Source organism: Branchiostoma floridae, chromosome 9 (assembly GCF_000003815.2).
Source record: "Branchiostoma floridae strain S238N-H82 chromosome 9, Bfl_VNyyK, whole genome shotgun sequence".
Lineage (NCBI taxonomy): Eukaryota > Metazoa > Chordata > Leptocardii > Amphioxiformes > Branchiostomatidae > Branchiostoma > Branchiostoma floridae.
Genome location: NC_049987.1, coordinates 13,853,085 through 13,868,315, shown reverse-complemented (window position 1 = coordinate 13,868,315; position 15,231 = coordinate 13,853,085). Strand labels below are relative to the sequence as shown.

Here is a 15,231-nt window from a genome sequence, read left to right as displayed (position 1 = left end):
CAATCCTGAGCGGCGCCAAGGTTAAAGGGGTGACAGCATTTAGCATTAACGAGAGCCCTCTAGGCAACAATCCCTTCAGTGTGGAGATATGTGTGGCATATGGGAGGAAGAAATCCCTGCAGCTGTTCACAGTAACAGAAGACAGGATGGTAGCTACGAGGGAGGTGGCCGTAGCTGAACCACCTGTTAACATGTGTATAGATGGTGCATCTATATGTGTAGCACTGGGATCACAGTACAACATGGTGAACTTTGAAACTGGCGTGACACAGGACTTGTTTCCGTATGAGAATGAAACAACCAAGCCTCTCATAAAGAGGGTGGGGAATGAAGAGTTCTTGCTGAGCGGTCCCAGTGCTCTGGGAATGTTTGTGACATCCGCGGGAATCTCCCAACGACCGCCTCTCCAGTGGTCCGATAATCTCAGCTCGGTGTGTTTCGTGTTCCCGTACGTGCTCGCCATGGATGAAGAGTTCATCACAGTTCACAGCATTCTGGATCAGCAACAGAAACAGACCATACCATTCCAAGGGGGGAAAATCATTGGGGATTTCGAGGGACGTATCTTCGTGGCATCCAGCAAAGAAATCTACTCCCTCGTGTCAGTCCCGTTCGAGAAGCAAATCCAGGACTTGCTGGACAGTAGGAGAGTGGAAGAAGCCCTCGCTCTTGCCAAGAGCGCACGACGGACGATTCCGAAAGAACGGTTCATCAAGATGTACCGCAGGATCCAGCAGCAAGCCGGTTTCATCCAGTTGCGGCAGCTGAACTTCGGCGAGGCGGCCGAGCTGTTCAAGAGCGGCCAGTTGGACGTGAGAGAGTTGATCAACCTGTTCCCCTTCATGCTTCCGACAAATTCCAACTTCACGCGTTCGGTCCCGCTTCTTCACGACATCGCCGACATCAAGCAGCTCTGCCTGGGGAATGCTGGGAAGGTGAAAGCCTGCAAAGATTTCCTGGCGTCGTTCTTGGAGGACGTCCGTGACACGAATCTTGTGGTTGGCTACAAAGAGGAGGTTGACACGGCCTTGTTAAAGTTGTATGCAGAGATTGATTCGCCAAAGCTGGTTGAGTTCGTGTCGTCAGAGAACGGGTGTTTCATTCAGGACAGCGTAGATTCCCTCCAGAAATACGGACGACACCACGCACTCGGACTGTTCCACAAGTACCATGGGGACAATGAAAAGGCATTGCAGGTACAAATGTACATTTCATACTTCTCGTTTTTTAAAATATCACCAGTAATTAGCTTTATAAGGATCCAAGATTGTGATATCAAGTCATAAAGTAATATTTTAGTAGCTTGTGGATTGGTTTCTTGTAGTTAGACACGTTTACAAACTACTAGATGTATCATACCTTTTAATCCTGTTATTGTATATTCCTGTATAAGGTATGGGTGAGTATAGTGAACGGAGAGCTGACTGACCCCTCCCATCCTGGGCTGCCTTTCGTGGTGGAGTTCCTGTCCCAGCTGACTGACCATGAGCTGGTGTGGAGGTACGTGGACTGGGCTCTGGAGAGGGACCAGGAGCAGGGTAAGCAGGGCCATATGGTTTTGTCATATTTTCAGACTAAGTTGATTTGAATGGGTAGTTCCAGTATAAGACATCGTTCATACCAAGATTCATGAATTGGGATTCATCCAGATACATGAATTGATCCCGAAGTGCAATTCTACTACAGAGCAATCCTACTACTACAGCAAATTTAAGTAAGCATACATCTCAATATTGATACAGCTGTGGGTAGATCATTGGTGTAAATGCAGAAAAGTAATGGTCCCAAGCAGCTCCCCTGTGGTACACCACTCATACATTGTTTGTGTGATGAACACTACCATCAACAGTAACAACCTGTGCTTTATTGGTCAGCTAGCTTTTATAGATTTGGCTACTGCATACCAAGCATGTTAACAATTTTTTCTCGTAAATGCATATGGGTTGCGCTCTATAAAGTTTAACTTTCTGATGTGATGTGTGTTTTCTTTCAGGTGTGAAGATTTTCACCCAGCGTCCCACCGACGAGCCTCAGACTGAGCGCATGAGACCGGAGACAATTGTGGACTACCTGCATAGGTATCCACAGGCTGTGGTCGGCTACCTGGAGCACCTGGTGTTCACCAGGAGACTGGAGAAGGAGAAGTACCATACACACCTGGCTGTACTGTACCTGGACAAGGTGTTACAGGTGAGATAACACACACCTGGCTGTACTGTACCTGGATAAGGTGTTACAGGTGAGATAACACACACCTGGCTGTACTGTACCTGGACAAGGTGTTACAGGTGAGATAACACACACCTGGCTGTACTGTACCTGGACAAGGTGTTACAGGTGAGATAACACACACCTGGCTGTACTGTACCTGGACAAGGTGTTACAGGTGAGATAACACACACCTGGCTGTACTGTACCTGGACAAGGTATTACAGGTGAGATAACACACACCTGCCTGTACTGTACCTGGACAAGGTGTTACAGGTGAGATAACACACACACACCTGGCTGTACTGTACCTGGACAAGGTGTTACAGGTGAGATAAGACACACACCTGGCTGTACTGTACCTAGACAAGGTGTTACAGGTGAGATAAGACACACACCTGCCTGTACTGTACCTGGACAAGGTGTTACAGGTGAGATAAGACACACACCTGGACCTGGCTGTACTGTACCTGGACAAGGTGTTACAGGTGAGATAAGACACACACCTGGCTGTACTGTACCTGGACAAGGTGTTACAGGTGAGATAACACACACCTGGCTGTACTGTACCTGGACAAGGTGTTAAAGGTGAGATAACACACACCTGGCTGTACTGTACCTGGACAAGGTGTTACAGGTGAGATAACACACACCTGGCTGTACTGTACCTGGACAAGGTGTTACAGGTGAGATAACACACACCTGGCTGTACTGTACCTGGATAAGGTGTTACAGGTGAGAACACACACACACCTGGCCGTACTGTACCTGGACAAGGTGTTAAAGGTGAGATAATACACACCTGCCTGTACTGTACCTGGACAAGGTGTTACAGGTGAGATAACACACACCTGGCTGTACTGTACCTGGACAAGGTGTTACAGGTGAGATAACACACACCTGGCTGTACTGTACCTGGACAAGGTGTTACAGGTGAGATAACACACACCTGGCTGTACTGTACCTGGACAAGGTGTTACAGGTGAGATAACACACACCTGGCTGTACTGTACCTGGACAAGGTGTTAAAGGTGAGATAATACACCTGAGGATGAAACATAAAAAATGGTCTCTTATGATTTAAAAAAGTCGAGTCTCTAACAAATTAACAAATCTGATACTTCTTAACATTGTGGCAAATGAATGTAACTTTGATGTATGTATTAGGTTTTCTTTTTTCCTCGTTTTGTAGATGAGGAAGGACCCTTCCATCCCTCCAGATGAGATGGAACGTTCCAGAGAGAAGCTGAGGCAGATGCTGCAGTTCTCTTCTCTCTACCGGGTGGCGTTAATCTTGGGTAAGTGACTGTACGAGTGTCACTTATCTAAATATTGATCTTTTTAATGTTCACTAGACACTGAGACACCTTAAGAGTGCTAAGGATTAAAAAGGTATTCATTTTCCTCAGGCAAAGTAAAAGAGACGGACATGTACGCAGAGTGCGCCATCTTGTACGGGAAGAAAGAGGAGCACGACAAAGCTCTGCGTATCCTCGTGTACAAGCTGAAAGACTATCGAGCAGCTGAGCAGTACTGCGACACTAATGCCAAAGGTCATGACCTTTCATACCGCCGCCGTCTGTTCCAAATCCTTCTGTCCGTGTATCTGGATCCGATGGAAGGTGCAAAAGATTCGCTGGCAGCTCCCGCGGTGCAACTTCTCAACAATCATGCGGAGGACTTCGACGCAGTTCGTGTGCTACAAATCATCCCAGCACACTGGTCTATCGGTCTCATCCAGCAGTTCTTGAACCGCGCTGTGAGACAGAGCATGCACAACCAGAGGACTACACGGGTCGAGCGAATGTTAGCGCGGGGGGAGAACCTACAGCTGAAGGGAACGTCGGTGGGGCTGAAGCGAACACCAATCACGCTGTCGGAAGAGAGGATATGTCAGGTTTGCTGTAGACCGTTCGGTGATAACGCCTTTGCGAGGTACCCCAATGGCTTGGTGACACACGTGCAATGTGCGAGGAACAAGTATGTCTGTCCTGTCACTGGTAGGTTATTCAGCACCAAGCCGGCTAAGAAATGATGTTAGTTATGTTGGCTGAAAGCTCTAGTCTTTTTAGGTTTATATAATGTAATCCGAGCATTGATAAGAAAGTCATGTATTCCAAGGAACATCGCATTTAATGATAGATGTTATTGCCACAGTCTTGCTGCAGATTAAGGCAGAGACAGAAACTTGTGGTTTTCTTCAATTTTATTAGATCAAATTAAGAAATTTGAGCATAAGATTGAGCAACTAATTTATTTTGATGAAGAATTATACTCGTTAAATTATCATCCCTTGATTGCCAAAAAATATCACCAATGAAAACATGCAACTCCTAAACAATTTTTTTACTATAAAAAAAGTATAATTGATAAGGAGTATATCACTTTTGATGCTCATTGTGACAGGTGTGTTGGAACCACAAAAAGTTATATGAGTCCAAAGTTTGTATGCTGTACTAGTACTACGACTAGTTATAATGATAGCTAGCATCAATAGCTGTAAATTGTGAGGTCACAAACCTCTAGCAATCTGAAGTATTGTTTCAAATCAGGTTCATAAAACTGTACAGAGGAGCACAAATTAATGTTGCACACAAGCTTGCCAGGCATAACATTGTAGAGCATTCCACCAAATGACAAAAAGGACATTTGTACATAGCATTTAATCACAGAAGTTGTTCAGATGCTGCACATACAGTCCTGCAACAAATGTTTTAGGGATGGACCACAAAGGGTTACATACAAGTCTCCTTCTCATTCACCTGAAATTTGTGAAATGCTATTTGAAAATAGTAGCAGGTAGCAGGACTCAAAATGGCCTGTGTAGTGAAAATTCTGCCTTGGACATGAGGTGATCAAGGTAGGCTTCAGAAGCTGGGTACATATGTGCTTTTGTGAACACAAAATACGAACTACCTAATATTCAACTTTGGATGTACTTGGATGTCATGTATTTGTGTTGGGGTAAGGTGCTACTGTACACTAGTATACAGAATATTCTTGACTTTTCTAACAGAAAAATGATAAAACATTTTGTTCTTTATTAATTTTTATTCTAAAATTACCTACCATATAGAATTTCGTATTTAAGCTATAAAGAGAGACAGTAAGGTTTGCCATTTGGTTTCCCTGGCATTCCACTGTATCTAAATGTTTTCTACCCAATTCCCAATAATGAATTTTGAGCCCTGGGTATAGGTTTGAAACCTGCTCTGCTGAATTTTATATAGTCTCCCATCCATCCCACCAAAAAAACAAAGCACACAGACATAAGAATACAACAAAATACATGTAGTTAGTACTTTAGGATGTACAGTTTATTTCATCAGTGATCAGTTCCAAAATCAAAGGTCCATGATTACATCATTTGTATACTGATAATGTGTCAGTAATAACAAGCAATAGAGACATGTAAGAATACAGAGAACTGTAGAAGCCAATGTCAGTATGTAAGTAGAGCTACAGCATTGCTTTTATATGTTGTGTAATAAAGCAAGTGTATATCCTCAATGTCTTCTGTGCATCAATTTGTCACATACCTTAAACCAGAGTAGAAGGAACATATGTATTCCAGGACATGTAAATCTTATGGCTATGTCATAGTGTCTATGGAATATAAAGGTAGACACAGTAAAAGAAACAATTTTCTCTTCCTTTTGCATAGCAAAATGCACCACAGCTTTATGGCAGAACCCTTGTACCTTGATCCATTTTTTTCTAAATGGTGAAGGCATACCAGTTTAGAAAGCCATCTGTATGATACATGTACAACAAAATAAACTGCTGGAATGAAAGGGAATGAGTCAAGTCAGAATGTGGTAAAACCATTACATCACATTACACAAAAAGATTTTGAAATTTCTTCCGTCCGCAAAATATTTGCAGCTTGTGGCTGAGGTCGGCATGACTTACCAACAATGATATAATCATCTATACTTTCTTGGGTTATGCTGGCATGAGGTCAGAAATAAAAGCTACCTGAACTACAGGCAACCAACCACCTGGGGATTCAATAAAATCTGGTCTATGAGGACAGATAGTCACTATAGACAGGATTCTTAATGCTTGTGTCAACAGGAAAAATTATCTTTATGGGACCACCAAAAAGTGGTAACATTGGTCAGAGGGTCCTTATAAAGGAAGTACTGCCTCACTGTCAAAATACTCTGTAGGCCATGTAATGTGTTAATGACACAAAGCCTATGGTAGGGACATGGTTTATATACTACAGGTACTGTGCATGTTGTGGTACATCCAATAATAAGCTTTTGCTTTCTAGACTGGCTTTAACAAGCAGTACCAGTGCTTTTGAAGCATGTGATCTTTTGGTCAGATATGGCTCTATTTGTAATTTGGCAAACACTATCTAATACAATACAAAACAAATTGTGAGGACAAATCTTAATTCAAGCAACTAACACACAGTGTTTTGTTGTCAAGGCTACTGGCAAGTTTTATCAAGAACCAAAGGTCTTCTATGTAAGCACAGAAGATTTTACACACATCCTCTGGTACTTATGGAATGACAGTTGTTTGTGAACTTAGTTGTCCTTCTTAATGTGGATGAAGGTGTGCACATAGCCCATGCCGTGGTCGGCGGGCGCAGCGGCCACCTCAGCCTCGTACATCCCAAAGAACTTGTCCACGATCACCGCTTTCTCCTCAGCAGAGCGACTGTCGGACAGACCTGGAACAAAATGACAATTGGAGATAATGCAGAATTTTTGAAATTTACATTTCTTAAATGTTCACTTTTGAAGAAAGTTCCCAAGGGGGTTACCCTATTTTGTAGTCATGTAGAGTCCTTTAAAAGACTTTTAGATCCAGATCTTTCCCAGAATTTAGTTTGAATCTTTCCTTAGGATGATGCCTGCCTACACAACATACATGCATTTGATACAAATCCAATCAGTGGCGTAACTGGTAGAGTGTTAGGCTTGGAACCTAGAGGTCCTGCGTTAGATACTCGTCATGCCCCCATTCAAAACATTTTGAGCTATGTGGTTTAGAACCGACCAATGAGCAAATAAGATTTCCTCCTGGGCTGAAATGATAATCTGAATCTGAATCTGAAAAGAACATTGCCTCACCTGACAGGAAGGTGCTGTTGCTCCAGGTACGTGTTGTTGGGATGAACCGCTTGGCGTGAGCCTTGGCATCACCCCCCTCCCGCATCCAGCGTGCCCAGTACGGACACTCTGTTACCTGATGTCACAAGGAAAGGGACAGTCAACAAAACAAGCCTTTCTACAGTCCTTATATGTTATTTTGTAATGGCCATGTTGTACTTTTTTAACCAACACCAGAAAATGATAATTTGTCACCAAGCACCTTTGTTTCCACGGAGACCAGTGACAGCCCCGCCTTCCTGACAGGCGATGACTCGTCCTTGAATGGTGCGCTCACCTCCTCCACAGAGCGGTAGTAGTTGATGAAGGTCGTGTTCACAAATTCTTCCTGAGGAAAAAAATGTAAATGTTCCTGTATTTTCTACAGCATTATATGGTACACTGCCCAATTATATATAATAACACAATAGATTTGTACAAGGATTTTGTTGAGGTAAGTAATTAAGGACTTCATCTATTTAAAGCTTACATATCTGGGTTCATAACCCAAACATAGACAGTGACAAAATTGGATTGGTGCTATTCCAAATTACATCACAAGGGGGTGTACCTGAGTTATGGTCCCTTCTTCCACCAGCTTCCTCCACAGCGACGTCATGCGCTCGAACATGGACTGCTTCTTGTCCGTGTTGCCAAGGTAATGGCCCTTCTCGTCCACACAGAAGTTCACAATGACCAAGTGACCACCTGGAAACAGGATGGACATTTTAATGCAGAGCAAGATCGTGTTGCAACTTGCACTGAACTGGTATGTATTATGTAACCAGTGGCCTGCTTGGGAAATACATGTACCAACATTTCCCAGAAGGTTTAAGAGAACATAGATCAGCTGTTTCTGACATTTGTGTTGCTTTTATCTGAATGTATCTCCTCCTTCTTTCCACACCTCGCTGTGTATATGGGTAGTGCCCATCTCAGTATCTATAGCCCTGCCACACAGACCCCTATAGTATGGAGCTATTCCACTGGTAGTGGTGTGTGTTCAACTACCATACTCTTTCTCACAAGTGCTGAATACTAAGAAGTAGTGTGCACCATTTTTCAAGCCTTCCCAGAGTTTGAACCCTGACCTTCCGAATGAAAGGTGAACCCTCTAATCCCTAGGTCATTGTACGGGTGATATCTGTAGATACAATGTAATAGTACTACTAATACTGGTATATTCTCATCAAGACTGGTCTACAATATGTAGGACAATAATTTAAGCAACAGTCCCCACCAGGGGCTAGTTCCTTGGCCCTGTGTAGCAGGTTCTGTTCCCAGTCCAGCGCTGCCTGCTCGATGAACAGCTGTTTCTCCTGGGGTTTTCCCGCGGACGTGTGGTGCAGCGCATCGCTCAGGTTACACGGCTTCTTCTGCAGCCAGTGCATTGCCGTGGCCGAGAAACCAAGGTCCACGAAGTTTGGTGGGTACGACTGGCAGGAAAAACAGACATGTCAAGTTTGCAAGCATTGTAACAGACATCCTATGCAAGGCCTTGGAACACTGCTGACTGCTTATGGTATGTTTGCTTTCCAGTAGTTTCACTTCTCTACTACGTTCTATTCAGAGTCATTGTCCCCCTTCATACCAGACTTTGCAAATTGATATGGGGATCCACCCAAATGGGGTTGATCCTTTTTTGCAAATCCTGGTATGAACGGTCCAATCCGACTCTGAGGGGGGAGGAGGTAATTTGATGAGTCGAATTGGGATAATTCCCGTGCCTGGCAGAATCCAGAATCGCTAATCCTGGTATGAACAGGGTACTACATGGTAACAAAGTGAAACTGTAAGATAAACAGCTCTGTATTATGCAACTTTTCTTTCTGATTAGGTTTCAGATTTTGTGGACAAATGAAGCTACCACTATAACACACACCAAACACATCACACAATCATTCAGGTAACAAGTCCATACCTGAGAGTAGAAAGAAGTTCCACAGGCCGTCACATAGATGTTGGCAAAGTCCTTGAAGTAGCTGTTGTTCTCAGGCATGGGCAGCAGGCCTTGAAGACGCAGGAACAGCGACTTGAAGTCGTTCACAGGCTGGTCCTCATACGCCACATGGATGGGGAGGGTGTCTCCGTACTTTGCTCGCAGTGTCTTGATAAGCTGTGCATTGATTGGTGGTTTTATTATTGTTCATTCTAGCTGTGGTATTGCTTCAATGATGATATGATGAGGAAGGAGACAGCAAAGTGAATGAGGCTGAATGAAAAATATTGACTGATATCATGGCAGCACTTAGGCTGTATTTTTAGGCTGTGAACATTGACACAGCCAGATGCTTCGTTGTGCTTTGGTTCAATCTGGTGGTTATCTACAACATACGAAAAATGTCAATAACACTTTATCAATGAATTTTCCATAACAAATAAAGTGCTACTGATTACACTTCATGAATAATTTACAGGCAATTTACAATTTCAACTCAGATCAGGCTGGCTATGACTTAATATGGTAAGTTATGACAAAGCTCTTTTTTATCCTTGGTTATGATAGCTATTAGCTACACCTCTGATGGAAAAGTCAGGCAGACCATCACCATTCCCTCACCTGATACAACATGGGCATGGAAGTGCCTCCGTCTGCTGTGCCGTAGTCTGCGATAGTAAACGTCTTCCCCGTGTCCAAGTTCATGGAGTTGACGGCGTCCATCACCACGGGCATGGAGGCCTGGATAACGTTGTAACAGCCGATGGTGTTGTCGGAATAAAATCCTGAACCCTCGGCGCCATAGGGGATGTGGCTGTGGGGGGTTGTGGACTGTAAATACAGAAAACGAGAAGGTAACTGCAGGGGATGTCACATAAACATTACAAGTGCAAAACTTGTTAAAACCACACGTCTGCTTGGATAATTGGACCTTGAACGTAAGCCCCGCCCACTACTGTCCGTATTTGGTATGAGAGTGTAACATTACCTGGGGAGGGGGGCGTCGCGCGTGACACCGCACCGTTGTAAATTAAGACATTGCCAGTAAACGCTTGCTACTCTCCACAATTGTACAAAGGTTGGATAAGATAGTATGTCTCCATTTTCACATAGCTCACGGTCACACTCGGGCATATAATTTTGATGGCAACACTTTACAGTGTCATATATCAGGCAAATCTACGTAGCTTCACGCTTGTCCGAACCCCCCTGGGCCCCCTTTTGAGTTCTCAGGTCTGCCACAAATCAAAAATACACTCAAGACTCGTACTGATCTCCAGACTCGTACTGTAGAATACACAACGCTAAAACTGCTCAAACCTCTTGTTCAACCGGCATCTTGCAGTCTTACTCTCCTCACGTCAGTCGATCACACAAAGGTTCACGTGTTCGTGATTTTCCACAGATGGGTGAGGAAAAGTTAGCAGTACAGAAGCGCCCCTATGCGATAAAGGTAAGTAACACACCCAACTCAGTGGAAACGAGCAGTGCACGAGCGTCATTATGCAATAAAAATTCACATAGCACCAGACGACACTCAACCTCTTGTTACTGCAAATGGTGTTTGGTTTCACTATTGAATCCCCTCGGCGCTGTTTGCCACATCGATAACGGGATGATTTCAAATGTTATGAATAAATTCAACTGATATTATTAACATAAGGATAAATCGTATTCATAGCATTTTGCACTATGATAACTCACCACTAGTCGGCGCTTTTGATACGTAGATTTACTGCGTGTGTTGGTGGTACCGTGTATGGATGGCAGGTAACAAGCTTCGAAAGTTAGACTTATAGGTTGAAATTCGAGCCCCTGGCCGCGTACCCCGGGAGGAGCTACCTCATTATACTTTTTTAATAAAAGCAGTATATTGCCGTCTAGCCCACTTTGAGGTAAGCAATGTTAAGCTTCTTGTCCATGACTAAATATGTAACATTTAGATAATGTCACTTCAGATTTTTTTCTAATTTCATGTTAACATCTAATAGAGCATGGATATAATTACAACTGAAAAGTATCTATGAAGGGAAGGTTGAGGGACAAGTGCACATATTAACCTCATTGCACATTGTCTAATTTACTAATGGTACTGCCCTTGGTGCTGAATAAGTCATCATGAAGTGTCATGGGAATAAAAAGTTTCAATGCATCACTCTCTTAAGGCAACAATGCCTGTTGTTGTCCGTGATTCTGCTTTCAACTTTCCATAGCTAACAATAAGTTTTTGTCAGCTAAACAACAGTCAAAATGAAAAGATTTTCGAAGCTGTCTTCTTTGTCAATTCTGGGGTTTGCCATTGACTGGTGAGCCACTGATTGTCTCATGACCTTTACAAACAGAAAATGCCTGAAACTACAGTAATGCACGGCTTCCTGCTGTTACAGCTCATGCCAGGACAGATTAGGGTGTAAAGCACAGCAGAGCAGGAAATGTGGCCATGATGTCACTCCTGAGTGCTGCTAATAGATTAATCCCCCAAATTCACTTAGACTCGCTTGCCTGGCAGTAAAGGAGACACATTGAGTTGTTAATGGGGGATGGTGGGAGATAATGACAGCTACTCAGTCTACATGATGGCTTACAAGGGCACTGATACCGATGGGTACAGGGCCTGCATTATTGACTGTCCTGTCACGAAGTGTGATGTCTAAGCAGAAACACAAACTGTAACACTAGTTCATCTTTATCCATGGGGTAACCTATATCCGATGTTTCTAAAAATGTGTATTTAGGGATATCAAGTCAATGGAAGGTGGTTACAAATTGTAATGTTTTCAAAATATGCCAGTTTTAAACTACCGTCCATCCACTTGATATCCTAATGCCCTGTTGTGTTTTATACAACAGATATAGGTTACCCTGCAAATAAAGGTGAACTAGCGTTACATTCTTCATGTCATATATGTGATTTATTGTGCTTGAAACACTGATTGTCAGGAAATCCTTACAAGAGTGTTTCCTCTATGAGTATTATCATTATTATGAAATAAATCTATGAACTTAACTCCAAGTCCAATGTTTGATTCTTGCATTTTTACCCACGGCACCTCCTGTTTTACTCTGGATTAAAAGCAATCGCATTTTATGAAAACTTGCTTGGATGAATGTGGGATTGATTTAGATTTTTTTAGAGGATTTTGTATGTATTGTATTGATAATAAAAAAAATCTCAAAGACATGGTGGCTTCAGGGCGCTGGATGTTTAGAAGACAATACAGTATCAAAGGCATATATCACATACTGTAATGGCTGCCTGTGCCCTGGTTGTCCATGTAGCGTCAGATCTGTGTCAGTCAGACCATTACTTACAATCACTGATTGATAATTCCTCACTCCACACAAATGACTTAATCCCAAATATTTGCTTTCAATTCCACCTGGAACTGCTTTTCCCATCAAATTCCCATCATGGAAATGTGACATTTGTGAAAGAGACCTATGAATGTGGCAAAATGACTCTTTTGTAACTGGCCCCATGGAAGTCGTAAAATTTGCACCCAAATGAGTTAATCCCAACAATAGCCGTGTAGTCAATGGAAGAGTGATGCTTTACTGATGTGCACTTAGCAGCAGCTTTTACAACCTTCCTCATACCAAAACCCCTGTGTTACATGCATGGAACTGGCTAAAACAAGTGGGCTTATTCTTAAAGAAATGTTGAAGCAACTAAAGGCACCAGACCAGCAAATGTGAAAATGGCCACCTGTCCTGCAATATATTTTGCAATGCTAGAGGTCTCTTTTAAATGTACAGTTCTTAGTTCTGCTCAAAATAGAATAGCAGAGATGTCTAAAGCAATACTAGTACATTGTGGAGAGTTCTTTCTGCTGTAAAGGTGAAAAATGTCTCTAGTGCTAACATTATGTAAGTACTTGTACATGCATACAATTTGCTGAGGGCAAAGACAGTTAAATAGCGCACTAGCATCTTGCTTGAAGAGAAGTTAAATACCAGCTGATGTCAACAGTAACCCGACAAAAACTCTGCGGAAAAACTTGCAGGATAGGACTGTCCATCAATCATCCTATCTTACTTTGTACGAAAAACACTCATGCAATTTTGGTGCTACATTGAACATGATATGCATACAATACACATTGTCAACCCTTCCTGTCACGACTGATGTAAGAATACCTCAGTAGTGGTAGCTACATGTAAATTGGACTGAGATGCATGTCTGTTTTACTTTTCAGAGAAATGATACTGAAACCATATCTTTTGGGTGTTTGGTTTGGTAATCAAAGCTGTCGACAAATTTCCGCTTTCTGAACCTGCTGACTTCTCTTGTAATGGTATCCTCACGACACTCAACACATTGAGAAGGAAGCCGCACCCAAACAGTCAACCTAGATCTAAAAGGCTTGAATAAATGTATTATAATATGGAGAAGAGGACTACCCCTCCCCCCAGGTGCAATATGATCTGGCACACCAGCCAACTTCTGTTTATAAAAGACTGACTGGGTTCACAATAGCACCAAACACTCAAATTGATTTTATAGATTTTTCTGGGCCAGGAAAACTCTTGTGCTGGCACCAGCTGGGTATATCCTGTAATGATAGTCTTGTGACTAGTCTGGGAGCACCGTGTGATAAATTATACATTAGTTTCTCTTTGTACTTGGTTTTCAAAACTGATGCTATGTTTGGTAGACACTAAGCGGAGTCACATGCAGTCTGGTGTTTTGCAGGATATTCCACTTAAAAGTTTTGGAGGGGTGGAGAGCTCTTTACAACTGGAATACAATAAATTTTGACCTGTTTGCAGTAGCTTTATTTTGTGGTGATCATTTGACTACGAATATGTGACACCACGAATATGAAATATGATTTAGAACATTGCAAGAACATCCTTTCTCCTAAGAATCTACTGTATGAACATACAGTACGACTTTCAAAATTTTGTGTATGAGCAATGAATATAAAACTTAATATTCCATAGTGCCAGTCAGGGTTATAGCCAGCACCTGTCCTTCAGTCCTTTGAAGGAATTTTGCAGCTGGGGACTGAAAAAAATTTTCCCCATTCCGTCCCCTGGGACAGACAAAAATTGATATGTAAAGATATTAAAAAAACTGAAACCCGTGTGTTCTTCTATACCAAAACAGATGCCATTGAACAGCTTAGTCTACAAGCAAAATTTGCACCTCAAAATGCAGGAAATAGTGTTTCAGAGGGTCTTGATTTAAAAATTTTCTGGGACCCAGACCCCCTAGAAATGACGCGCCATGTCACGCCAAGCTTTCGGTGCTCAATAGGATTCCCATTCAAAATCAAGGGGACTGAAAATGATTTCAGGGTGGCTACAACCCTGGTGCCAGTCCATTATGTTGCTGATATAACCATGTTAAACTCTTCTGTAACTTGAGAAGAAGTTTGTTTCAGGTGAGTCAACAGACCATCTGGATCATCTGTGTGCCTGTCAAACAGATAGACCAGCCAAAATAAACATTTGGGTTTTATCTGTTGTTTCTGTCTGCCTGTGGTTTTCCATGCCACATCAACAAAAACAACTTTCCCTCCCCTTTTGTTTTAATAACACACACTTTGGGAGGAGGAAAGGGTCAATGGAGGTCAACACCATTTCAGTTCACTCACATGATCCACTTGAATTTGGGCATCTTACCTGTTTGGGATAGCAAACCTGTATTATTTTTTGCTATTCGTATTTCGCCCCATGCAATTTTATGATAATCTCCTGCCATTTTATAATACATGTAGTAAATGTCCTATTGAAAATGAATGCTTTTGGGCCAAATCACCAGTTGGTCCTGGGCCCATTGAAATTTTCTCCATTTGAATTTCTCAACAGCAATTACATGTATTGTCTATTGTTTAGCCATGGGAGAAACACACACAGCCAAGACAGAAACACACACAGCTACTTCTGTGCTCAACATTTTAGACAATCCTTTGTACTTCTCATCACTGGCATTTTTATTGGCAAAGAATTTTATGCTTCAGAAGGAAACTC

The 15,231-nt window shown here is 42.5% G+C and overlaps 2 protein-coding genes across 2 annotated transcripts; one reads left to right on the top strand and one right to left on the bottom strand.

Moving 5' to 3' along the window:
- Window positions 1-2: 2 nt before the first annotated feature.
- LOC118422181 (transforming growth factor-beta receptor-associated protein 1-like) lies at window positions 3-5,718 on the top strand (the record flags this gene model as incomplete). Its single annotated transcript, XM_035829698.1, has 5 exons — window positions 3-1,196; window positions 1,394-1,538; window positions 1,994-2,190; window positions 3,401-3,506; window positions 3,618-5,718. Coding segments are annotated over 5 exons (2,268 nt in total), but the record flags the coding sequence as incomplete, so codon positions are not given.
- Window positions 5,719-6,275: 557 nt separating this feature from the next.
- LOC118422399 (gibberellic acid methyltransferase 2-like) lies at window positions 6,276-10,734 on the bottom strand. The gene is made up of 8 exons (XM_035829933.1): window positions 10,576-10,734; window positions 9,877-10,086; window positions 9,238-9,432; window positions 8,557-8,752; window positions 7,888-8,024; window positions 7,540-7,665; window positions 7,299-7,413; window positions 6,276-6,895 (listed from the first exon to the last, which is right to left on the bottom strand). Exons 1-8 carry the CDS (start codon window positions 10,591-10,593, stop codon window positions 6,750-6,752), a joined length of 1,143 nt encoding a protein of 380 aa, XP_035685826.1. The 5' UTR covers window positions 10,594-10,734; the 3' UTR covers window positions 6,276-6,749.
- Between the last annotated feature and the right edge of the window lie 4,497 nt (window positions 10,735-15,231).